The sequence below is a fragment of the Ambystoma mexicanum genome, chromosome 3p (genome assembly GCF_040938575.1).
Source record: "Ambystoma mexicanum isolate Mex_15411 chromosome 3p, UKY_AmexF1_1, whole genome shotgun sequence".
Classification (NCBI taxonomy): domain Eukaryota; kingdom Metazoa; phylum Chordata; class Amphibia; order Caudata; family Ambystomatidae; genus Ambystoma; species Ambystoma mexicanum.
This window is the reverse complement of record NC_090925.1, coordinates 1,006,692,063-1,006,717,837: the sequence shown is the minus strand read 5'-3', so window position 1 is coordinate 1,006,717,837 and position 25,775 is coordinate 1,006,692,063. Positions and strand designations below refer to the sequence as shown.

Below are 25,775 nucleotides of genomic sequence, written 5' to 3'. Positions count from 1 at the left end.
ATTACAAGGTGAGTGGGGCGGTAAATCCCCATTTCCCATTTTCCCTTCCCCATTCCCATTTTTGCCCCATAGGGCATAATGGGAGTGGGGAAGGCGCTAATTACGGCACCGTAAATTACGGTGCCGTAATTAGCACCAAGGTGCCTTAGCACCATGGAACTTAACGCCTGCAAAAAGCAGGCGTTAAGGTGGGAATCAGGCGTTAAGGGTTAACGGTGGCGTTAACCCTTAACGCCTGAGTTGTAATGAGGGCCGTGGACATGCAGAGCGTGATGGCGTTGTAGGATACCTCCATTGTCATTATGGATAGGGTGGGCAACTGCAGTGTTCGTAGGACACCTACCTTTTCCTTAATTGCAGTGATTCCAACAGGGACTGTGTGCCGCTGAGCGAGAACAGCATTTCAACAAAAATAACATATTACATATACACGCAAAAGCCTTTCACTTATTAACGTTTACTTGTACACATTCATACACACAATTAGCAAAGGGAAGGGGTAGCATAAGTGGATACTTATTGTGGGGAATTGGGGATTTCCTCAAGTTGGTTGTGAGGGGAGGAAGACATTGAGGTATCCTATCACACAGATTTCGAGGGGATGCCGCCCTTTCACATGGGGAAGGGTACACGTGCAGGTCTGCTAGAGTTGTTTCATTTTGTCAATAATACACCCTTGTATGCAACCTTTCAGCTGGCACAATTGTTCACCAATTTTTCCACTTTGCTTTCCAGCCTGTCCTTTTTGCTATGCACAGAGTTTCTTACGTTTGCTATGGCTGTATGCTGTTGTGGAAGGGTTGCCGCTTATGCTGCCTTGCTTTTCTTTCCAATATGTTCTCTCACAGAAAAGAAAATGTGTTTGCTGTCGTTATAGCAATATATATTACATAATTAACGCTTCACAGTAGTGTGCGTACCAATGGGGTTAGTAGTGTAAGTCATTGGGCCTCATTACAACCTTGGTGCTAAGTGCACCAACTTTACCACCATGGTGTAAACTCTGTTTACACCAGGGTGGATGGCGGATTTACCGGCCGATTCCAAGGTGAGTGGGGCGGTAAATCCCCATTTCCCATTTTCCCTTCCCCATTCCCATTTTTGCCCCATAGGGCATAATGGGAGTGGGGAAGGCGCTAATTACGCCGCCGTAAATTACGGCGGCGTAATTAGCACCATGGCAGGTTAGCGCCATGGATTTTAACGCCTGCTAAAAGCAGGCGTTAAAATCAGAATCAGGCGTTAAGGGTTAATGGTGGCGTTAACCCTTAACGCCTGAGTTGTAATGAGGCCCATTGCGTCATGAGGAGAATTTTCCCCCGTTAAGGGTATCCACCTTCAAAAAACAAACACCTTCGGTGTGCCCCTGGTGCGGAAATGACAAGGCTAATTTGATTCACATGTTCTGGACCTGCACCAGGACGGCAACATTTTGGTCCATGGTGAAAAATACCTGCACGAACGCTGGTCTAATCAGATACGATTGGAACCCAAAAGAATGCTTACTAGGTGCCCATCCCCGGCTGAGCAAATACAAGCACCTAGTCAAATTAATGGACTTAGCCTGTATTCTGGCAAAACGATCCATAGCAATGGCTTGGAAATCGCCCCAGGGTCCGAAACATAAGAGATGGCTCAAAGACCTGGAAAGGTGGACAGAAGCCGAGACCAGGGCCTGGCAAGATGGAACCAACTCAGGCGGTGACAACGCCAACGACACCCTAGAATCATGGAAGGCCCTCCTCCGAGATATACAGTACTCCGCAGACCATAAACCCCCATGAACAAGTACTCCCGCCAACAATAACTTCAAACAACCACCAAAGAAGCGGGAACCCCTGACCTTAACTTCTTGTGACCCCGGTTCCGCCGGATACCTGCCCTCCCCCTATCCAGGCCCCTTTAAAAAATATGTATCGCGTTGAGAAGACTGCACCAGTTTGTTAACTGTTTGGGCCTCATTAGGACCCAGGCGGACTTCGCGGTGCTAAATGCACCGCGAAGCATGGCGGAAAGCCGCCGATAGCGCCATGGGGGTTGGCGGATTTACCGCCCCATTCCGACTTCGGCGGAGCGGTAAATCCCCAATCCCCATTCTGCCCTTCCCCATTCCCATTTTTGCCCCATAGGGTATAATGGGAGTGGGGAAGGAGTTAATTACGCCACCGTAAAATACGGTGGCGTAATTAACAACGAGGTCCCGTAGCGCCATGGTTTTCTCCGGCTGGTAAAACCAGGCGGAGAAAACCTCCATGGCGCTACGGGAACTCGTAGTATGGCGGAGAGGTACGCCATGCACTACGCTGGCGTAATACCCTCTCCGCCAGGGTCCTAATGAGGCCCTTTGTCTGTCACGTTGACAGTTGTTAAGTGTTGAAGCATGTTTATATACACAAATGCCAATAAAATACTTTTTTTAAAAAATGAGGAGAATTTTCTTCCAGCCACTCTAAGGTGCTTGCCATTGCTCAATAATAAATGAAACATTATGCTTTTCTACTATTGTTTACTGCAGCACCTATGAGGTTAGTAGACAAACTTAAGTGTACTTACTACATTGTAGTGACGTTCTGGTCTTGGTACTTTCCAGTCCGTACTCTCTGAAAACACGCTGACTGTATATATATATTCACTAACAAAAAACGTTGTTAAAGGGACATTATGGTTAAGTTGCACTAGCAAAAACCTATCAAATTCAATGGAAAAACATTATTACAGGGACGTTATGGTTACAGGTAAAACCGAGAAAAAAAACGAAATTCACCAGTTATGGTAAGCTAAGCAACCATAACTCGCACCACCAGTGTGCACTGGTAGAACTAACTCCCATGACATCAAAGATGTCATCACAAATCTCATTGATGACATCACTGATGACATCACATGTGCGTTTAGTTTTCATGGAAAGCCTCCACAAGGGATTGTTATTGTAATTTTGGCAGAAAACTATCAAAGATCATTGGAAGAACTATCATGAGATAAGTAGTTCATTGCGCAATGCATTGGTATACACACCATTGTATTACAGACTTGTTTGCAGTACATGATCCAACTCATGTGGACACGTAGCCATTGTCTGAACCATGCCCCATAGAAGTGTAATCTTTAAAATCTTTGCATGTTACATAGTGAAATCATGAATGCTTTTGTTTTAGAGTTTCGGGTACTGTGAAACATGTAAGAGGTAGCTACCATTGCCTTAATAACTACATATTTGCACTATTGCACAGAAAACATACAGACACCACAATGCATACAAATATGAGCATATACAGGGAAATTACAGTAGGCAAACAAGGAGCAGTATTATCAAAAAGTGTTTATAACATAACTGTTACCTTCATGCATGGAAATGATTGCTGTGTTTTACTCTTTCTTCTTCCCCTATATGTATATGTATCATATGATGTTAGTGAACCATGAGAAAAGTAGTTCTAGAACATATGAGAAGGCTGCCGTACACAAAGGTAGAACCTTTTGAATAGTTACTTCCTGACTGTTAGTGAAGAAAAGCACTTGGCCTACTTATGTCAGTGAACAAAAAAGGGGCAGCCACATATGTGATGTAATCAGTGATGTCATCAATGAGATTTGTGATGGCATCTTTGATGTCATGGGTGTTAGTCCTTGCAGTGCACACTGGTGGCGCGAGTTAGGGTTGCTTGCCATAACTGGCGATTTTCTTTTTTTCGGTTCCACCTGTAACCATAACGTCCCTATAACAATGTTTTTCCATAGGTTTTTGCTAGTGCAACTTAACCATAACGGCCCTTTAATAAAAAAATTTGTTAGTGAATGTGTAAAATCTTTAGTTGCAAAGACGTTAAGTTGAGCAATACGTTGTAACAAAACCTTTGAAATTCATGGAAAAAACTGCAGGGATGTTAAGGTAATGCAATAAAACCCCTGAAATTCAGCTAAAGCCTCCATAACTTCACACCGCTGTTGTGCACCCTAAGAACACAATGATGACATCACAGATGAATTCACAGATGCCACCATCATTATAGGGGGCGCAAAGTTAAGGTGGCTCCAGCTGAATTTCAGGGTTTTCGTTGCATTAAGTTCTCAGTTTAGCGTCCCTGCAACTAAAGTTGTTTACCTGAATTTCAAAGGTTTTATGTCATAGTTTCTTTCTGCACCACTGGCCATGGGCCCTGCCCACTGTATATTTTAGAACACTACCAGACCACTAGCCATGGCCTTTGGTCATGCCTACTGTATATTTTAAAACATTAATAGGCCACTAGCCATGTCCGAAGGCCGTGCCCACTGTGTATTTTAGAACACTACCAGACCACTAATCATCGGCCATGGCCACTGTAAATTCAGAACACTACCAGACCACTAGCCATGGTGTTTGCATTTTTTAACAACATGAATATGATTTGGACGTGCCAATTGTATATTTTAAAAACACTTACAACCCGCCGGCCATTCAGCCATGGCCAGTGGCAACAGCCTTCGGCTGTGCCCATTGTATGCAGCCCACTGGCCATGGCCTTCGTGCACACTCCGTGCACACTGAATATTTTAAAACACTTGAATCCCATAACTATGGCTTTCGCTGATGGCCAGTGGCCTTTAGCCCTGCCCACTGTATATCACGGCCACTTGGCAGTGGCAACTTTAAAGGGCTATGGCCAGTGATATTTCATCCCCGACCTCACTGTATATATCATAATGACTATTTTTTAAAAATTGTTATGACTTTTTTCCCATAGCCATGTAGCCATGGGTTTACCCCAGGTTAACCTGGGGGGCATAGGCCGACATCTAGTAGAAGCAGTTTGTTTTTTCGAAACTCAAAAATGGCCGTCGACATAGGGCGTGCCAGTAATACTATCCCTAGTGTGACGTCCACTGTACCCATGATCCCTCACGCGTGTAGGACTCTCAGATTGTTTTTTTCCGCCATACTTGTCAGAAGCATTGTTGCGAAGTTCCCTGGCTTTCAGCCATTTTGTCATAATTCATCAAAAAATCCCCGTTCTTCCAATCCCACGTCGAGAGATCGAAGATTGACGCCGGTCCGAAGAACGAACAACCGTCGAGACTGCACGGCAGACTTTGGGCCTCGGAAGGCCTCTGGCCTCGGCCCTGCAAGTAGGGAGAGTGGGGGGGTGTACATAATCACACTCCCTTTATTTCCTACATACACTCGCCCATTGCTATAAGGTGACATATGGAGAGTACTCCATTTAAATTCTGCCCCAAGTGCAACCGCAAGTTTCCTTGGGTTGACAAGCATAACACCTGTAATCTCTGTTTGCCTAGGGATCACCCCGAAGCTAACTGCAGAGTGTGTAAGCTCTTTAAGGCTAAAACACTAAAGGACTGCTCCACTAAACGTTGGGCCCATTACGCCAGGCAGCTCGAGGCCATGGAGTCTGTGGGTTCCTTCAGTGATGGCAGCAACGCCGCCGTTTCGGATGGCGAGGGCACAGGGGCGTCGATAGACACCCAAGCGCGAGTCCCCGGCCTCGGAGGATTGTCCGGCGGGGCAGTTATGGGGACCACACCCGGCGACACGAGTGCTACCCACACTATTGCACCTAAGCAGACTAACCCCAGCCGAGACTCGACACATGTGTCGAGCGCTCGGAAGAAAGAGGCACATAGAGAGCAGTCCACAGAATCAGTGTCTTCTGGGCGTTCCAGGTCGAGATCGCCTCACGACACACGGCAACTGTCCACGATTGCCAAGGGTGCCTCGCTCCCCAAAGTCACAGAGGTATGGTCGTCAGAAGATGAATCCAACCTCCACCCCCAAGCAGCAGGCTTGGAGTCGGCTCCGGCAGCACTTTCCACATCTGCCTCCAAGTCTCGACGCACACGCTCTAAAAACATGGCACCTAGCCAACACGCCCCCGAATCTCGGTGGCAGGCGTCGAAAGATTCAGAAAGAGTGAAACCATCAGGGAAACACTCCTCTACCCATGGTAAAGGGGACAAACAGCAGAAAAAGTCTTCAGAGATGACATCTACACCCCAGGTCCAGAAAGACAAACATAGGTCCTCAGATAAGGATAAATCTAAGACCCCTGACCCCGTCTCTAAGCCTAGAGTTATCCCTCCCACTCTACAGGGAGAGGGACCTCAGCAGGAGGTGGTCATCCCCAGCTCCAGGGAATGGAACTCTGACGACATCGACAGGGTGATGAGAAGAATGTATAATTTAGCCAATTTCTATGAAAAAAATCCTGATTATTTTCTGAACTATCGGAGTACTCCTGACAACTCTACTCCTTCAGGATCCAAATACCCTCAGCCTCATAGTAAGCGACCTTGTAATGAAACTCCAGCTCAGGGCCTCATTTCAGACCCATTCTCTGTTCAACCTTACCTCCAGTATGCTGAAGACCCAGACATACAAATGCTGGATGACCAAGCGGGGGTCGATTATTACAGAGATGACAAGGACCAGGATGAGGAGGAGGAAGACGAGGCAGAGGTCTTTAATCTAGACTCACCTGTTAACAAAGAACCACCGGTCACTGACTCACCTGTGCATAATCAGTCTCTACTGAATGAGGTCTTAGCTAGAGCTGCAAAGCACTTTCACATAGAGACTCAAGGGGCCATGGAGGCACTTTGCAGAAGAGATCATGGGGGATAAGAAACCCATTGCCCAAACCATACCAATTCAGAAGTCCATCCAACGCAGAATTGACCCTTCCCTCCTCACCCCTAATCTCACTAGGGCTGACAACCCCAGAATTGAAAAATTGTTCAGGGCCACCCAGTCAGACCGACTTTATATAAGGGGCCAACTTAAGCCCAACTCATTGGTAGTCACTGCCACCAGGAAAAGAACGGGTACACCTCTATCATCATCTGAAGCTCCCCCAGACAAGTAGAGCAAGAGGATATGGGCTAGGTAGAAAAGTGGCCTCCACTTCCGCTTACCAGGCAAGAATCGCCAATACCACCACTCTGCTGGCAAGCTGTAATTTCCACCAGTGGGAGCAGGTAGCTGCCTTCATCGCCTCTGCACCTGAACCACTAAAGGGCCAGTTAGCCCAGATTGCGTTGGAGGGTAGATCGGTGTCCGGCTGCATTCTAAAGGCGACCTGTGACGCCGCAGATAATGCAGGCCGGCTCATCGCAGAGAGCACTGTCATCAAGAGACACGCTGGGCTCAGACAGTCAGGGTTTAAACCCGATACCCAGGCTACTCATATAGACATGCCGGTGGAACCGAATGTCTTGTTTGGCAAAGCAGTAGAGGAGGCACTCAAAACTGCCAAGGATCAATATGATACCCTAAAGTCCCTGGGACAATTGACTAACAAACCCACGAACCAAAGAGGGAATAATAATAATTTTCGTCACTCATGCAGACAAAATTCCCAGAGGGGTTCCAATTACTCACAGGGGCAGGGTACATCGTGGGGTAACAACCAACAAGGTACCCAAAGTTAAGGTAGAGGTAACACGAGGGCCCACGGTAGAGGGAGAGGCAGCCCGGGCAGAGGCGGTAGGCCTCCCAGCAAACAGTGACGCTCCGTTCAGGGTCCCTTCCCATGCATCCCCAGTAGGGGGGCGCATTTCAAACTTCACCCAAGCATGGGAAGGGATCACCTCGGACAGATGGGTGCTGTGCACAGTGTCTGCGGGATACTGCATCGAACTGCTATAGCGCCCCCACAACCACCCTCCATGACAAAAAATACACTCCCTTGACCACCAAAAGATCCTACTCGAAGAAATTGTCAATCTTCTCGCAAAGGACGCGATCGAACTCGTCCCGGGCAACCAGGTAAACAAGGGTATTTATTCAACTTACACGAACCAAAGAGGGAATAATAATAATTTTCGTCGCTCACGCGGACAAAATTCCCAGAGGGGTTCCAATTACTCACAGGAGCAGGTTACATCGTGGGGTAACAACCAACAAGGTACCCAAAGTTACGGTAGAGGTAACACGAGGGCCCGTGGTAGAGGGAGAGGCAGCCCGGGCAGAGGCAATCCGCCTCCCAGCAAACAGTGACGCTCCGCTCAGGGTCCCTTCCCATGCATCCCCAGTAGGGGGGCGCATTTCAAACTTCACCCAAGCATGGGAAGGGATCACCTCGGACAGATGGGTGCTGTCCACAGTGTCTGCAGGATACTGCATCCAACTGCTGGAGCGCCCCCGCAACCACCCTGCACAACAAAAAATACACTCCCTGGACCACCAAAAGATCCTACTTGAAGAAATCATCAATCTTCTTGCAAAGGACGCGATAGAACTCGTCCCGGGCAACCAGGTAAACAAGGGTATTTATTCAATTTACTTCCTTGTGCCAAAAAAAGATTTGACAATGCGTCCAGTATTAGACTTATGCCCTGCAAACAAGTATGTCAATCCCCAAAAATTGCGCATGACTATGCTCCAAGAGGTAATCCCCCTCCTAAAAAAGGGAGATTACATGGCAACATTGGACACGAAAGATGCCTATTTTCATATTTCCATGTTCCCAGCGCACAGAAGATTCTTGCGCTTCAAGGTGGACAGTCAGCACTATCAGTTCAAGGTGCTGCCCTTCGGTATAGCCTCGGCTCCAAGGGTATTCACCAAGGTACTTGCGGTGGTGGCGGTACACCTAGGGAGGCAATCCCAGTGTATCCTTACCTGGACGACTGACTCATCACGGGGGAAACCCCAGTAATTTGCAGTTTCATCATCCAAAGAACGATCAACCTCCTCTTCGAATTGGGGTTCTCGATCAATGAGAAAAAATCAAGCCTGGTGCCAAGCACCTCCAAAGAGTTCCTAGGAGCTTTCCTAAACACGCAAGAGGGGTTGGCCTTTCCATCAGAGGAAAGAATTCGCAATATACTACTTCAAATTCCTCAATAGCAGCCCGTTCGCCAGATAAAGGTGCACAATGTGTTTGCTAGGCATGATGGTGTCATGTATTTACCTGGTTCCCTACACGCGCCTGCGCATGCGACCCATGTAGAAATGGTTGGCGAAACAGTGGTCTCAGGCAAGTGGTCAGTGGGACGATCTAGTGGTCGTTTCGACAACACTAGTACAGAGTCTTCACTGGTGGACAAGAGAGAACCTGTCAAAGGGAAAACCTTTTACGACACAGAGATACAGGCCGTAGTCACTACGTAGCCGTAAGCCTGTCGGGGTGGGGAGAATACCTCCTTCACCACACAGCTCTGGGTCTCTGGTCCCACACAGTGGCCAAGAATCACATAAATGTGCTAGAGCTTCTGGCAGTCTTCAGAGCGCTTCGAGCATCCGAACCCCACCTGTTGAACCTGTCAGTGCAGATCTTAACAGACAGCACGACAGCTATGTTTTACATAAACAAACAGGGAGGGACTCTTTCACCAAATCTGTCCAAGCTTGCCCAGAAAATCTGGAAATGGGCACTCAGACAGAACATTTACCTGTCATTGCAACATGTTCCAGGGGATCTCAATTCACTAGCAGACGCTTTGAGCAGAGACCCCCTCCCAGAAGAGCACGAATGGTGTCTACACGAAGAAGTCGTAGGAGACCTCTTCTCACAGTGGGGTTTCCCCACTATAGACCTATTCGCCACAAGCGAAAACAGACAATGCCCAGGATTCGCATCCGGGTTCCCCCAGCCAGACTCCATGGGGAACGTTCTATGGATGAACTGGTGGGGGATGTTTGCCTACGCTTTTCCACCAACCCCTCTGTTGAGGAAGGTGGTCAACAAGATGCACAGGGAATCGATGACGCTCATCATAGTTGCGCCCATTTGGGCGAGACAACCGTGGTTCCCGCACCTGCGCAAACTGGCAGTTTGCGAACCCATCAGACTCCCGTGCTGGCACAACCTACTATCCCAGCACGAAGTACAAACAGTGCATCCTCAACCCAGCTCGATGAACTTGGCAGCATGGCTCCTGAAGTCATAGAGTTTGGCCATCTCAATCTACCACACTAATGTATTTATATTCTAAAAGAATCAAGAAAACCAAACAGAAGACACTGTTACTTTGATAAATGGAAGAGATTTGTTATTTGGTGCCAGAATAAACAAATCAACCCGGTTGATTGCACTCCTTCCAATATTGTCACCTACATGCTCCACCTGCTGGACGCAGGGTTGGTATTTAATTCACTCAAGGAACACCTGGCGGCGCTGTCAGCATACTCCACCACCCATAACAAGGTATCGTGGTGGAAAGTACCAGTAGTTAAAGCTTTTATGGAAGGGGTAAAGAGACTCCACCCTCCAATTTCGAACCCACCACCAGGATGGGACCTTAATGTGGTGCTTGCTAAACTCATGCCCCCCCCCTTTGAACCCATGCATAAAGCTAGTCAAAAACACCTAACCTATAAAACTGCCTTCTTAGTAGTCATTACATCCATAAGAAGAGTCCGTGAAATTCAGGCTCTGTCAGTGCAGGATCCTTTCTTTACTGTTCATAAGGATAAACTGGTTCTACGAACTCACCCTAGGTTCTCACCTAAGTTCATTTCTAAATTCCATGTTAACCAGTCCATTGAGCTATTGGCTTTCTTCCAAGAACCCAAAAGCTCTGCTGAGGTGAAACTACACACACTAGATGTGCGAAGAGCGGTCTTCTACTACGTAGACAAGACCAGACCGCTAAGGAAGACAAATCAACTGTTCAGCTCCGTAACTACAGGCAGAGAAGGAGATCGCGTCTCTAAGGATGCCATCTCCAAATGGATAGTGAAATGTATCCAGGTGTGTTACTCCCTTTCAAATAAAACTCTGCCTTCTACGCCTAGGGCCCACTCTACAAGAGGCACTGGGGCCACTCTGGCTTTCATTGCAAATATACCCCTCAACACCATTTGCAAAGCAGCTACATGGAGCTCAATTCACACCTTTACTCAGCACTACTGCTTTAACACTCATTCCAAGACAGATACTCAAGTGGGACAAGGGGTTCTAAGACATTTATTTGCTCATGACCCTTCTCACATCCCACCTCCTTCTTCTAACACTGCTCGCTAATCTATGCCCAGCATGTGATCTAAGCAGATTCCACAAGCCTCAGAAGGGATACATTACTTACTGTGATCGTATTTCTGATGCTTGTATCTGCTCAGATTCACATCTTCCTCCCCTCTGAGAGAAGGCGCATGGATGCTTGTAGTCTTATCTATCTTATCTGCTTGGATACTCTGTACTCACGCTACTCCTCATGCTACCTCATGTCAGATGGACGTCACACTAGGGATAGTATTACTGGCATGCCCTATGTCGATGCCCATTTTCGAGTTTCGAAAAATAAACTGTTTTACTCTGCAGCTTCCACTAGATGTCGGCCTATGCACAGCATGTGAATCTAAGCAGATACAAGCATGAGGAATACGATTACGGTGAGTAATGTATCCCATATATTTGTATTTGTTTATGGTTACACAGTAACCTTTACAAAATTTGAGTACAAAATAATAAAACAAGCATATCATATTTCCAACAATATTTACAAAAACAATAGATTTCTCAACCAGTTAAAACCATATACTGCAATTCGCTATTACAGTACATAGTATCCGGCTGCCATCTTTCCCAAAATTCCAGATACACACAGCACACATATCATTAAAACTTAAACATTTAAATTTAAATTCAATTTTTATGATAAACAGGGCCGTCTCTTCAATTCTTTTCATTTACATCTTTCAGTTTGCAGGTGTCAATCAAAAACCTTACTACCGCAATCTACATATTTACCCTCTTACGATGCAACATATCCACCCACAAGAGATTTAGGTCAACACAGTCAGTGGTTGGGACATATTTACTAAAACTACTAATTCGCTCAGATCTTAAAGCAGCGCATTCCATCAATAGATGCCTTAATGTTTCAATGATATCCGCCCGATTGCAAAATCTGCAGGGAGAGGGGTTCTCTGTCTTTCTCTCTCTGATGTCCCTAATTTCTCCAGTCTCCAGCACATTGAACCTGAAGCACATGAAATCCTATCTCCATAGTTTATCCGGAAATTTGGAAAGATAGAATTCAATTGTGCCAATTTCTTTGTGATGTGAAACAAGATGACCATATAGTTTGTATTTGAGTACCATCTCGACCGTATTCGCTTCAATCTTTGAATTGAAGTAGCTTTTTTACTTTTAAAGGGTTGGATATGAGAAGTTCTCAAGGTACTCCCAAATTGTCCAGGATTTCATGCATTCAGATTCAATTCTGCTTAGATAAGTAGAAGCGGGAGGACCATTACTCAGGCCATTCGCCATGATTTTATATAGAGTGGTTTTCTTGCTGTGATCAGCTTTCTGTATAGAGCTTTCTGTATAGAGAGTCGACGAGATTCTACAGTGCTTACCAAAGAAAAAAGACTAAGCTCATATCGAATGGGCATTAGAGGAACTCATTCTGGTAAACATCTAAGAATACATTTCAGAATTCTTGACTCATATCGAGATAGTTCCTCTCTACACCAGTGAGGAGCAAGTACCAAACCATAATAAAACGGAGTAATGGTCTTACTTTTAAAACAAAACGCAGACAAGGCAGAAGGGAGAATTGCCCAAACTTTAAATCTGTTTTTCTTAATTGCGCAATAATGGGGCCCACTTTTCTTTCCAAGAATTCTCGATAGTTACTCTTTTTCTTGTCCCCAAAAATAGGATAGCCTAAATATCTAATGGCAGACCTAACCGCTAACTTCTCATGGTTTAAAAACCAGGAATATTTAATAGGACTTCTTCTCTCTGTCAGTCACACAATAACAGTTTTTTTGTTATTTATATTTAATGAGTTGGCCATTGGGTATTCTCTGAAGGTACATAGGAGGTGTTGCAGACCTATTGGAGTGTGATCGTACAACATAACATCGTCTGCATATGCCATCCAACACACCTTCTTTCTTTCCACCATAGGGGAAGCAAAAGCAGCTTTCTCCAAAGTTAAGCCAACATCCGCAATGTAAAGATAAAAAATTGTTGAGGCAAATATAGACCCCTGTTGAAGACCATTCAGGACTCGAATAGACTGGGATAAAGCTCCCATACTATTCAAACAAATTTTGATTCTCGAGCCCTCATGTCGATGGTACCGAATTGATAATAAATGGGCGGGCATCCCAAAGGACAAATGTTTTGTCCAAAGTGTGGTTCTGTCAACAAGAACAACCACTAATGTGAGATCCATTGAAGCTACATATATCGGTAAACTCCCATGTCTCCATGCTTTCTCTTGCATGATATTTAAGAGAAGGCCTCCCGCATCCGTGCTTACATTACGCTTAAAGCCAAACGGAAAAAATCGAAAGTGGGTTATGTAGATCCATCCTCTCTTGTATGTGCCCCAAAACCAACCCATCAAAAATCTTTGAATCGGCATCAAGAAGGGTGATAGGTCTGTAGTTGGAAGGACAGCCCCTATCGCCCTTCTTATAGATGGGCACGACAAACAATAAATGACAGCTGTCAGGAATAGAGCTAGTCAGGACTATATCTTCAAATAGACCATAAAGAATTTTTCCCCATATATCGGCATTTCCTTTCAGGACCGTATTTGCTAAAAAGTTGGGACCAGGAGCACGAGAGGAAGGTGCTCAGGAAATCAAGTTTTTAATATCTGCCTGCATAAAAGCGATGTTCCACGAGGACTGCTGTATATGAATGGGTAAGGACCATTCCAGTTTGGCTGGAGAATAAAGTGTACCAAAATACCCTCCCCATGAATCCTCTGAGATGGTGACTGTTTGGGCCCCAGTTTGGAACTCAGCCCCTTTATCAATTAAAGCCGAGAATTTCAAGGCAGAGGAATTAGATGCGAATAACATTTCCTCGCCATCCATCTGATACAGAGAAGCATGAAGATTCTTTAATCGATTTTTCCATTTGTTTTTGACCATTTTGGTCAGAACTAATTGAGCATCCCTAGGAAGGGGGGATTTACAGATAGGTCTGAGTTCCCTATTCCTTCCGTTTTTCATCTCTTTCACACCTTCGCAGAAAGTATGTCTATGTTTGGCATTTACCATATTTGTTTTCTTTAAGCCGGAAACCTTCCCCATAATGTTTCCATATAATGATCAAATACGTTGTAGGTATATAAGGTTAGCTTCTTGCTAAACTCAGAAGTGTTAAAATCGAGCATAAATAGCATGTTTACTTTCATCACATTTCCCTTATGCCAAGAAATTCTATTGCAGGGTCTATTAGTTGACAATGCAAGAGGGAAGTTAATGCGTTTAGGAGTGAACGTCTCAAAAAGAAGAGACATTTTTAAGATGTTATGGTCACTTTTCAGCATGTAGAGGTTACGGAAAATGATTTTTACCGCTTCAAATAGAGTCCTAGACACAAAAACATAGTCGATGGTCGATGCCAGTACTCAATAGCGCAGTACAGGCCCCAATCTTTAAAAAAACAATACCACATCTCTCCAAGTAATCTTTTCCTTGATCGTCCTCTTCGGTCGTTATAAACGTTCAGTGTATTTATATCTTTTGTTTTGCAGACTACAGAAGTATTCCCCCTTTCTATGCCAATTTCCGAATGTAGGTCCCCCGCAATTATGATATTCAAATCTAAACATAATTCCTGACACTTAAGGATATCAGAATCTATGAGTCCTAAGGCCTCCTTCAAGTTGTTATCAGGAGACCAATATATGTTAATAATCAAGAGATGCAAGACAATGCTGCCAAATTTGAACTACAGTACCGCAATGCACCCTTTGGAGATATTAAAACTTTTAATCGATTTCCCCTCCACGTCTGTTCTAACTGCGACCAAAAGACCCCCTGATGCTCTTCCTTTGGAGTTTTTTGTAGCAACTTCTTGAAACATATTAAAACCGTCAATAGACAAAACTGTGATTGCCCAGGTTTCTTGGATGCATAAGAAAGAGCATCCAGAAAGTATTGAACACAATTCTGGAGAATTCCTTAAAAACCATGATCCCACAGACTTTCAGGACAGCAAATAACATTCTAGGAGATGCTAAGTATTCTCTTTGAGCCCCTGTAGTTGGGAGATTGATTCTCGTATGGTCAGGGCTACCCATCTTAGGTCTGGGTCATTGCTAAACCCTGAGGACTGATGGGGTTCCCTGTGCTGTTCCATAATAGCAGTATGAGTTCCTCTCAGGTCCTCCATCTGTCCTCCCGCCCTCAGGGTAAAAAAATCTTCGCTGTAATTTCATAAATCATACCCATATTTGTTGATGAATCTACTTCAGAAAGTACTAGTTCATATATAGTACGCAAACAGAAGACTATCTGTACATCGTCAAATCTCACAGGGTGGATAAAGTCCACTAGTTTTATATCCCCTGATGCAACAAGTGAAAGGCGAGGGATTTCCCGGAATAGCGACCGGATCCCCCATCGGTTCAGGGAGTGGGGACCCCCACATGATAGCAAAAAATGTAGTGTCACACTAGGGTCATCAAGATAGTGTGGTTGCCTCCACAGCACATGCTCAAATTCTCTATTGTGTGTATTTGTTTGGTCTCTACCTCCATTTTCTCTTTCCCCCGTCTTCCAATGTCACCACCTCTCCCCGCAAGAGGTCCTCCATCCCCTTCCAGGTTATCGGCATTACTTCTGCCTGCTGTGATATTGCCAGGTAAGGTGACACCAGACCCCCCCCCATAGATATCTCCAAAACTGGGATATTTATTTTCGTTGTCCCTCATGTCGTGTGAGGACAGCATGGTTTCTCTTGCGGGTGAGTATAGATGTACCTGCTACCTCTCACTCGTTATTTCTCAATGAATCCCTCAAAGGTTGTAAATGCTGTAATAAACCACATTTTGAGGGACGTTGCAGTAGATTAAGCAGAGATTGTTGGACAAATATGTGTATATCCTCAGTGGAATGAATTATGGTGGTAGCTACTTCATGCTCAACAGTCTCCTCCACCAAATCACCAAGTCCTTCATTACTTGTAACCTTGCTGCTCAGTATAAGGGCCAAATTTGGAATAGAATCTTCTTCTACAGTTGTAATCTTTACGCTGGAGATACTCGTTGTCAGGGGGTTCTTAGAGCTAATCGGGATTCTCAGTGTTCTTGATGTTTCTAGTAAAGAACTGCTGGATAGCCCCTCCCTCTTTCTGTCCCACAGCTTTTGTTTCATCACTTTTTATAAAAATGTTTTTGTTACTTTCGTTTTTTTTTATTGTTTTCTCTTTTTTGAACTTATGGTTCATGGTCTCTGAGAGGGTATCTGAAGATTCATAGTCTTCCCTTATTCCAACTATTTGGGGCTTAACAAATACGTCTACAATGACCGCTTCATCTTCCCATTCCTCTGAAGCAGCAACTTCTTCACTTATCAAGTTGCGCCAGGATGTTCGCGAGGGTTTTTACCTCCATTTTCTGCCATTGGTTTTGATTTCCTTTTCGTAGATTCATCTGTCAGAGATGGTGAGACACAATCAATTGCATCTTCTGCCTTTATAACTGGAATTTCAGTTACTGTTAAAGTGCCAGATTCTGTTATCCCTTTTTTCCTTTTTTATTTACATTTTGATTCATATTCCTATTGTTTTTCTCATCTATCTTAATTATTTTAGATGGATTTTCCTTTAATTCAAGGGCCATTTTACTTTCCTCATCCAATTAAGTCAAGTCAAACGGTCCTTCTTCCAAGGATAGACTACTGATATCTTTTATAATGGAATTATGCTTTTTTATTTTCGGTAGGGGTGGGTTTTTTGCTTTTTTCCCCTCCTGCAGCAGCTGCAGGTGTTTCAGGGTTCTTCTCTTCAATGCCCTAGAGTACATATTTTTTCCCCGACGGGATGCAAAATGTCTATGTGATATAGGCTCGTCTGGATTGGGGACACCCCCTGAGCTTCAGCATTAACCTGCATAGCTTTTGCTTCTTGTTCCATGACCTCTGCAAGAGCAGATGGGCTGTCGGGATTGGTTGTCCATTAGGAGTTTGAATCCCTTAAATTGGGGGAAAGAGGCTTCAATTGCTTTAAACGGGGGGCCATTTGGTTAGATTTCATTATACACTCTAACTGACCGATCTTAACAGGGTTAAGATTCACTGTGTATGTTACTTGTATAATTTCCTCACAATTGACTTGCATCCGATCAGGCAAACCATTGGATAAAACCTCAGCATACGATTTCCCCCCAGGAGTTATACGGTTCTGTAGTGTACTCAATTGTGTGTGTCTATCGCATTTAATAATGTGGGATGTTTGCACACCCTGTGTATGTCCTGTTTATGGATTTGACAACATTAAGGCCCCTGAATGTTTCTTGTGCACATACAAACCCTTCTAATCTATTCCGTTTTGCAACTATATCAGCTAAAGTAATTTTGAGTTCTTGTATCTCGAAATGGGTTCTGTCATGACCCTTATCTAGGAGATTTAATATCCTTGTCAACACTGGGAATGATGTTTCAGAAGTCAATACATCTCGTGAGGTTAATACATTGGGAGGAGAGGCGATCTGAGAGGCTTCATGTTCATGTGGAGGAAATAGTCGCGACACAGTGGGGCTGGAACAGATATGTGGCTCAGGATTATAAGCCGGGCTTTCTGGTGAGGCAGAGTCGATAGGCCACTGATTAACAATGCCCTGTAACTCAACCAAGTGTGTTGTCGCATGTGGATTACCTTGAGCAGACAATGCAGTGTCAGATTGATTAGATTTATGAAAATGGACGTTATCAATGCCCCCCCTCCCCTCACACCTATTGGGGTGGAAGGACCTAGCGAGAGACGTACTCTTTTGTCGAGTTCTGCCATAACTGCCGGTGCCATTAGAGAAGTGTCATACACTGGTTTAAATGGAGTCTCCTCTTCACAATTTGAATTGCTAGAATGCAGGATGTTTTCGTGCATACTCAAAAAGTTCTGCTTCATTGATAGATCTAAGTCATGGGCAGCTTTGAGAGGAAAGGAATGTTTGTCACGCGGACCGTATTGAGAGGCGTGTGCCTGCGCATGCATAAATGACAGCGCAAAATCTTGGATGTGATTATCATGCTTATTATTAGAATTACTTCTAGGGGTTGATTGAGCCGTACTTGAGTTGAATAGTTTTGTCGAGGGTATTGTTATTTTAGGAGTATTTACTTCGAGAGTGGAAGCATTACCAAAGCCAATCGTGTTATTGAGTGTCAAACCCCTTTTAGTAGGAGGGAATTTACAGGTCTTGCCGCTCCTTAGGGAGCCCTCCCTACTATAGGGCTAGCGTATTCAATACACCCCAAAAAAACACGAGATATTCACGTAATTATGTAATTTCACAATGTAAATAACAAAACTATATTTAGACGAAATCAGACAATCTACTGCATGTTGAAAGGGAATCCACCGTAATATTCCCCAGCAATTGTTTGCCCGATAGCCAAAGGCCAGCCCTATAATTTTCATGGCAGTAGATTTGTTCAGGTCTCTTTCGGTTACCGTGGCTCATAAATGGAGTCACGTGTCTTTAGACATTAATCTATGTGCCAGATGGTAAAAGTAAAAAAAAAAGAATTTGCTTCCCACAAATAGCCACTTACGCTACGTGGATAGATATACAGTATATCCAAGCTAAACAGGTTTTAAGATGATAAATCATTTTGCAACCCTGATTAAACAAAGTATTTGTATCAGGGCTGTCCACCCACGTCACACAGCCTCACTGTACGAAACGCTGAATGAAGCGGAGCAGCTGGTTAACCTAGGTTAGTACTAGCCACCAGTTCAATTACTTACTGGTTGGTGAAAGATGAAGGACGGGACACACACACACACACTCTTAGGCAATCCTCAAGGCACCCCGGCACCTGAAGCACACCCGAACAGCCAAACAGCTTACACTTGGCGTTCACTTTGGGTGTGCGCGCGGGTGTGCGTGCCATCCACAGTTGTAGGTTTGCCAGAAGAAAAAGGGGCGGGGCCGATGGAGCAGTGGAGATGCTGCAAAGGGAAAGGAAACAAAGCAGTTTGAGCAACATAGGCGTGCACTGAAGCAATTACAAAGTCCCAGCAAAGTCCCAAGACTGCATCAGTCCAAAATTACTTGCAGTCTCAATCTGCACCGGTTTGCTGCGGTTTAATGCAGTAGAACTTCCTCTTGGCCACTGAGGTCCGGCGAGGAGTTCAGGACCAGGGATAACAGCCAAACAGCTTACACTTGGTGTTCACTTGGGATGCGTGCGCCGGTGTGCGTGCCTACACCAGATGTAGGTTTGCCAGAAGAAAAAAGGGCAGTGCCAATGGAGCAGTGGAGATGCTGCAAAGGGAAAGGAAACGAAGCAGTTTGAGCAATATAGGTGTGCACTGAAGCAATGACAAAGTCGCAGCGAAGTCCCAAGACTACATCAGTCCATAATTACTTGCAGTCTCAATCTGCACCGGTTCGCCACGTTTTAACGCAGTAGAACTTCCTCTTGGCCACTGAGGTCCGGCGAGGAGTTCACGACCAGGGAGAACAGCCAAACACTTACACCTGGCATTCACTTGGGGTGCATGCGGGATGTGCGTGCCTACACCAGTTGTAGGTTTGCCAGAAGAAAAAGGGGCCGGGCCAATGGAGCAGTGGAGACATTCCAGTCTCAATCTGTACAGTTTTGCCATGTTTTAACTCTTTAGAACTTCCTCTTGGTGACTGAGGTCCGGCGAGGAGTACACGACCAGGGAGAACAGCCAAACAGCTTACACTTGACTTTCACTCGGCATACCCCGGAGGGTATTTGTAGTACGGACTACATATACCCATGGGTTTTGTAGTTTTATACCCACAGTTATCGGGGAAAATGACAAAAAACAAAAATGCTTCCCTGCCCCCCCAGGCCCTCACCAAGTAACCTTTCATCGTTCTTAGTTTAATGTAGCAATCACCCAGACTCAGGGGTGCGTACAGTGCCGGAAACATCCTGCATCCCTGAGCCTAGATAGCGAGGGCTCAAGGCCATCACCGGCCCTCTACGCGCCAACCAGAGCGGCAGTGATTGCTATTTGCACCTCAGAGTTTGCCTGGGGTGCAAATACTTTAAAAAAATGTTTTACCGGTGATGTGCTCCGCGTGTATTGCATGAGCCCAATCTCCTGTAAAAAAGCAAAAACAAGATGGCAGCCACCATAGAAAAAGGGACCTAGTAGAGGCTAAAATGCCCACTCAGCCCTCACACTTCTGCAGACTAAGAGCCAACACAATCATAAATGTATAACAGGCACAGTTAAGAGATAACTTCCTTGGCCTTTTTTGGTAAAGTGGGCAGAGTGAAGGCTTTGCTCTTAAAAGGGTTGTGAATGTGATCCGGTAGTGATCCAAACAGCAAAGTAACACAGTCCAAAATAAAGGGAATGTCCAAATAAGGTTTTATAAAATATCTATACTTTAATCAAACACATCATCCGCAAGAAAACTAAATAGAAAACACTGTACAAAACAAACCCCTGTGTTAAGAAAGAAAAAGATGCAACAGAAAGAAGAATGTAGCAGTCTGAGAATCAATACAGGGGAAATAGGCAAATCACAAAAAAGATATATCTTTAGATGAAAAAGTTGCACAAGAGACCTAACCAGTCTCTAGGGCCCAGAATGGACTAGGGGAGCAGTTATTGCTCAATTGTGCCTTATTTTGGTCTTTGACAGTACCACTGTGTCGAACCCAGCTTCTAACAGTGGTGCGAGTTGATTGAGCTCAGTTTGAGTATGTTAGATTGTGTGGACCCAACCAGCAAGCAGGCATCATGCAGGTTTGAATGCAGTAGCTCCTTTTGGTTCATAGGTGGCGCTTAAAACCATTGAGTAGTTTCTAATGAACGTGATTGGGATTCGAACCAGTGTTGCGCTGAGTGGTCTCACTTCCAAGATGAGCGCGTTGACCCTAGGCTATCTTTCCCCCCCTTAGCCTATCTGGTCCTGCAGGGTCTGCTCTCCCAAGCTTGGGAGATTCTGGTGCAGAGTAGCAGGTCCTGGTCCACAGCAAGAGTCACACCCAATTTGCCCTGGGAGTGGGTAAGGGCCAGAATTTTGCTGTGCCTTGGACTGCTCCTTCTTCACCTCAGTGGTGGAGGGCTTTGGAAAGTACAACACTCCTAAAAGAGGTCCAAATGAAAATTCTCAGGTGTTTGTCCCAGTGTGGATCAAAGAAGTGGTGGGAGATCCCTTCTTTTAAAGGCAAAAGCCTGCAGGTGATTGGACTAAATCTAGCTTCCTTTAGGGGTCCAATCCCTGTTTTTGCAATAAGTGGACATTGGGCCTCATTAGATGTTTGGCGGTAGCCTTGCCGGTAAAACCGGCAGGCTGCGCCAAACGTCGGAAAACTTCCGGCGCCCGCGAATGGGCAACTACTGGGTCATTACGGCCATGTCGGACCCAGTAATTGCCCATTTGCGGGCGCCGGAAAAAAGATACTCCCCATTCCCATTCGGCCCCATAGGGCTAAATGGGAATGGAGAGGTTGGATGCACCGGCACCGTTTATAACGGTGCCGGTGCATCCGACATGCCGTGCTCGCAGTTGCCTTTCTGCCTGCCAGGTCCGACCTGGCGGGCAGAAAGGCACCTGCGAGCACAACTCGTAGTTTGCCGGTCCGGGAACTACGGTACCAACATGCTTACCGGTACCGTAGTTCCCGGACGGACAAACTTATAATGAGGCACATTGTCTTCTCACATCACACCCAAAGTGCTTTGTGTTACAGGAAGTGGGGGGGACAGGAAGAAAAGATGGGGTCAGAGAGAAACAAGAGAGTGACGCCTTCTTTCAACTGTAAAGAGATCCCTTTGCCTAGACCAACCCCACCTGTTCCCTTTTGAATAGAGTCAAAGGACTTTTGATATGCATCACTCTTGTTAGAGGCCAAGCTATTTGTGAATGAGTCTACCGGTTCTGATTCCTGTTTCCAGGTCAGCTTCCTGTGGAGTGTCTGTCTTCTCAGTAGGGTGTTACCTGCCCTCAGAAAAGGAACACCGAGAGGCAATCCCCAAGGCTAATGTCCTGCCAGCAGTGGCAAGGAGAGCCTTATCTGGGAAGACTATACATAATCCCTTCACAGTTGAGCTGGGCTCACAGGCCTCACACATGTGTGATTTCAAATTGCTGTGGCTGTAATAATTATGACAAATACCATTCACTGGACCATATCGCAGGTATGGTTTATACTGTATACTTCCACCAGAACATTAGACTCATAATCGTGGGTTTTGGTACAGTGGTGCATGTCTTAAATGCAGCCCTTGCGCTGCAAAGACTTGGCTGTCACTGCAGCCATCAAGTGGGCACTTGTGACCTCTGAACCTGCTATGTGCCACTGGTAGAGCTGGCACTGCAAATCAAGATACTGATGCAGCAAGTCATAAGTACACACTATGCTTTTGGTGTGGAGTTTATAAAAGGGGAATCTGATTAGCAGAGTGGAATTACCTGAATCATTTTATTAATTAATGCATTTTTTTTAAACAGTGTTTCTGCAACCTTCCCAAATGGCAATTCGTCAAAGGGTCCCTCTAGCAGATGGGGTTGTGGTGCTGAAAACATAAAATCCGGCCCCATTGTAAGGGAGTGGCCACAATATGGCATATTGTCTGGGGCAGTACACATCCTTGCACTACCCAGGGCTGAGCTCAAGGTGCACGTAGGTCAGTGGGTGAGACTCCTAGTTGTGTGTTGACTTTCCCACTGTTCTCGCAGCATTTCTGCTTATAGGGATGTTGTCACTCATAATGGTATATTTTGTATCATTCTGGATTTTTTTATAAAGGTAACAATGCTGATTAAAATTGGCCAGCAATTAAATTCGCTCATTTTATAACTTGTGTGTTTTTAAGTGAGAAAGTTTACATTTCTTTAATGACAGTCATATTGCATTTTCTTTTACCAGTACTTCTATTACATATTCCACATAAGTTACATTTGTCACGTGACATCTTTTGGGGATAAAGGCTGCTGCATGATGCACGAGACAAGCCTGATAGGGTAGGAAAGCCATAGCCCTTTTTCCATCATGTAATGTATGCTGGCATACAAGGGTGCAGCAAAGGAGTTGCACTGTGGGCAATCACAGGTCTGGAATGTGTAGAACGGATGGATAGGTGCAACATTGGAGGAATATAGGCAAACGCACGTGACACAAAGAGATACTAAGGGTTAACGTAACCCGCCCCAAAAAAAAATGTACCTTCTCCATTTTGCATCTTCTAAGTAAAGAATATACAACTAATATTTCAAGCATTGGTGAGTTAGTTTTGCTCTAATTTTTCTTGGAAGTGTGTGCCAGTTTTGTGTTAAGTATTCAATGAATGTTCTCGCATGAGATGGTGTGAGCTTTATTGCTGTCCTTTAGCCATGATGTTTTGGGGGCATTTGAGTCTGCATTTCACATATGATAGACAATACCTATTGGCTTTGGCAGTGCTTGTTCATACCATTTGAAACCAAAGCATGTGAGTGTTTCATTGACCTGCATGGTGGAGGTGAGGACAGATTTCACACATAGTAGCTCAGATAGTTCGGGGCAATGGGCAGAGTCCTAATATTCCTTTCAGGTCTTTACTATGCTGATGGCGATGGTCTATTATTTTCTATTTCAGAACTGGTTGGATCCCTCCAAGGAAATCAAGAAGCAGATACGAAGTAGGTGGCACACGTTTCTTCACTATGACTGGATCCCCAACCCTCTGTGTATTGGGCCCTTCTGTAATCTTAACCAATAGACATATGATCCAAGCATTATGCATATAGGCATAGTGCTATTTCATCTGCTTAGGCTTTATACTCTTTTTGAACAGCAGATTGGAACCTCCCAAATATTATGTATCATTTGTTGTCTATACCATACCTTGTACGCTGACTTATTTGCATCTCTGGCTACCGAAGTACACAGCCCTTGCACTATGTCTTACCCCTAACAATAAACCGTTTTCCACATTACTTGACCTCTAGAGAATACAGGATGGGCACCCTTTTTTGCAGAAAGAATATACAGGGCTGTGTCCTCTTGAACCTTAAGTCTTTACAGGTTGTGCGCCCTCCCCTGTAGAGTATACAGGTTTGTATGCTTCCCATCAGAGTATACATTCTATGTAACACTGTCCTGTAGAGAATGATGGCTGTGCCATCCATGACCTATGGAATATACAAACGTTGTACCTTACATGATATCCAGTATACTGGCTTTTCATCCTCTCTGACCTTGCCAGTACATGAACGTTTAGTATTCTTCCAAAGCGACAGCATTTTCCACCTCGGCGTCCTGCAGACTACACAGGTGCGCATGCGTTGTTCCTTCTGTTATTTGTAGAATATGTATAGTGCATACTTAGCGCACATACTTTGTCCCTTTGCCAACCTGTGAAGTATACATTTTATGCATGTTTCCCATTTTCTTTCAACCGTATGAAGAGTAGATTTGTTATGGTCACCATCAGTCCCTCTGGACTTATGATGTGCACTGGACATGGGCTTGCCACCTTGACATGCTGAACTCTGCAAGATTTCAAGTATACACGGTTAGACCTGATGTGCCCTCTTACTTTCCCAAATACTGATAACCCCACCTGTTTCTGCCACAAGGATCTTCTTAGTGTTATTGATGACTTAGTTCAAGCCCAAAAGGTCGCCTTTGGAGGTGAGACTCAAAGCTAGGGGTTCCCAGGCTCTGTGGTCATTGGCACCTCGTTACTTGGTGTCAGCACCTCTCGCAGATGGTGGGAACCTCCTTGATGAATCATCCCCAGCACATGGGAGTGGCAGCATCCAATAGGATTTGACACTGAAACACTGAAGACTGGCAGATATACTGATATGTCTGCTACCAGGCCAGGTGCCCCTCAAGCCATTCATAGATGGTTCATACATGATTTAACTCTTTATCGCTGGCTTGAGTGCTGCGGTATTGACACTAGGGAGCCATTATCGACTCATAAAGAGGTTGCATGCCCCCTTTTGGGGGGGTAGTCACATCTTATGGAGCTCTGCTCCAAGGAAGGGCTCTGGCTTAGTTCTTCTTAAGATCAGATCAGGGAACTCAACTCCAAAGACAGGGATTCCCCATCAAGGAGGCCAAAAAAGAAAATACATTGGGAATTCAAGGTGAAGAAGGCGGAAGAAAAAAGTGGATCCGGTATATAGAACGTATCCCATGTTAAAAGGGACATGCACAGAGAAAATACAAAGAAATATAATTGACGTAAAGTATTAAATTGCTACAAAATGTAAATACATGATTCACAGTGAAAATAATGAAAGGATTATGTAGGTCATGAAAACAACAGATGTAACTGGATAAGAAGCCTGAGAGACCCAGACAATGCAGACCATGGTCCTGACCCTGCATCGTAGCCTCATGTGGAAGAACTGATGCAGCAACAGCTGGTAATACATCAGGACCAGTCACCCCACGGCTTGCACAGGCCTTATTAGTACTACCCCTTGCAGACATTGTAAATCTTAACCGACAGTCTGTACCAGTGAGAACCTCTTGTAGTATGAGAAATGGGACAGAAAGGCCATATTACATACATGAGTAATGGGTGGCCACCAACATGTGGTCAGTATCCCCCCCATAATTTAAGTTGGGGTGTTGACCTGACAACGGGTGAGGGGGCAAGAATCAGCAACTATGCAACCCAGCAAGCTAGCACAATTGGCGTCACGTAGTGGATCGGTGTTAAGAAGCTTGCAATACCATGGAGGAAAGCACCCACTTGCAACTCTGAACTCATCTAAAATGGAGTCCATTTATTGTGAGCCACCTGCGTGTCTCCATGAGGCCAGTGAGTTACAGGGTATCTCCCAGTACCAGCCAGGGGCCAGAGCGGGCACCTTCAAGTCGCTGGGATGCACAGCAAGGGTCCTCTTGGCATCGAAATATA

At 45.0% G+C, this 25,775-nt stretch overlaps 1 protein-coding gene across 12 annotated transcripts in view; it reads left to right on the top strand.

Moving 5' to 3' along the window:
• Window positions 1-25,775, top strand: part of EPB41L1 (erythrocyte membrane protein band 4.1 like 1) — a 694,213-nt gene that overhangs the window by 471,909 nt on the left and 196,529 nt on the right. For all 12 annotated transcript variants that reach the window (XM_069652319.1, XM_069652320.1, XM_069652316.1 and 9 more), the window contains one exon: window positions 23,493-23,535. In XM_069652319.1, the coding sequence (XP_069508420.1) occupies window positions 23,493-23,535 (43 nt within the window). The remainder of the gene's footprint in view (window positions 1-23,492; window positions 23,536-25,775) is intronic.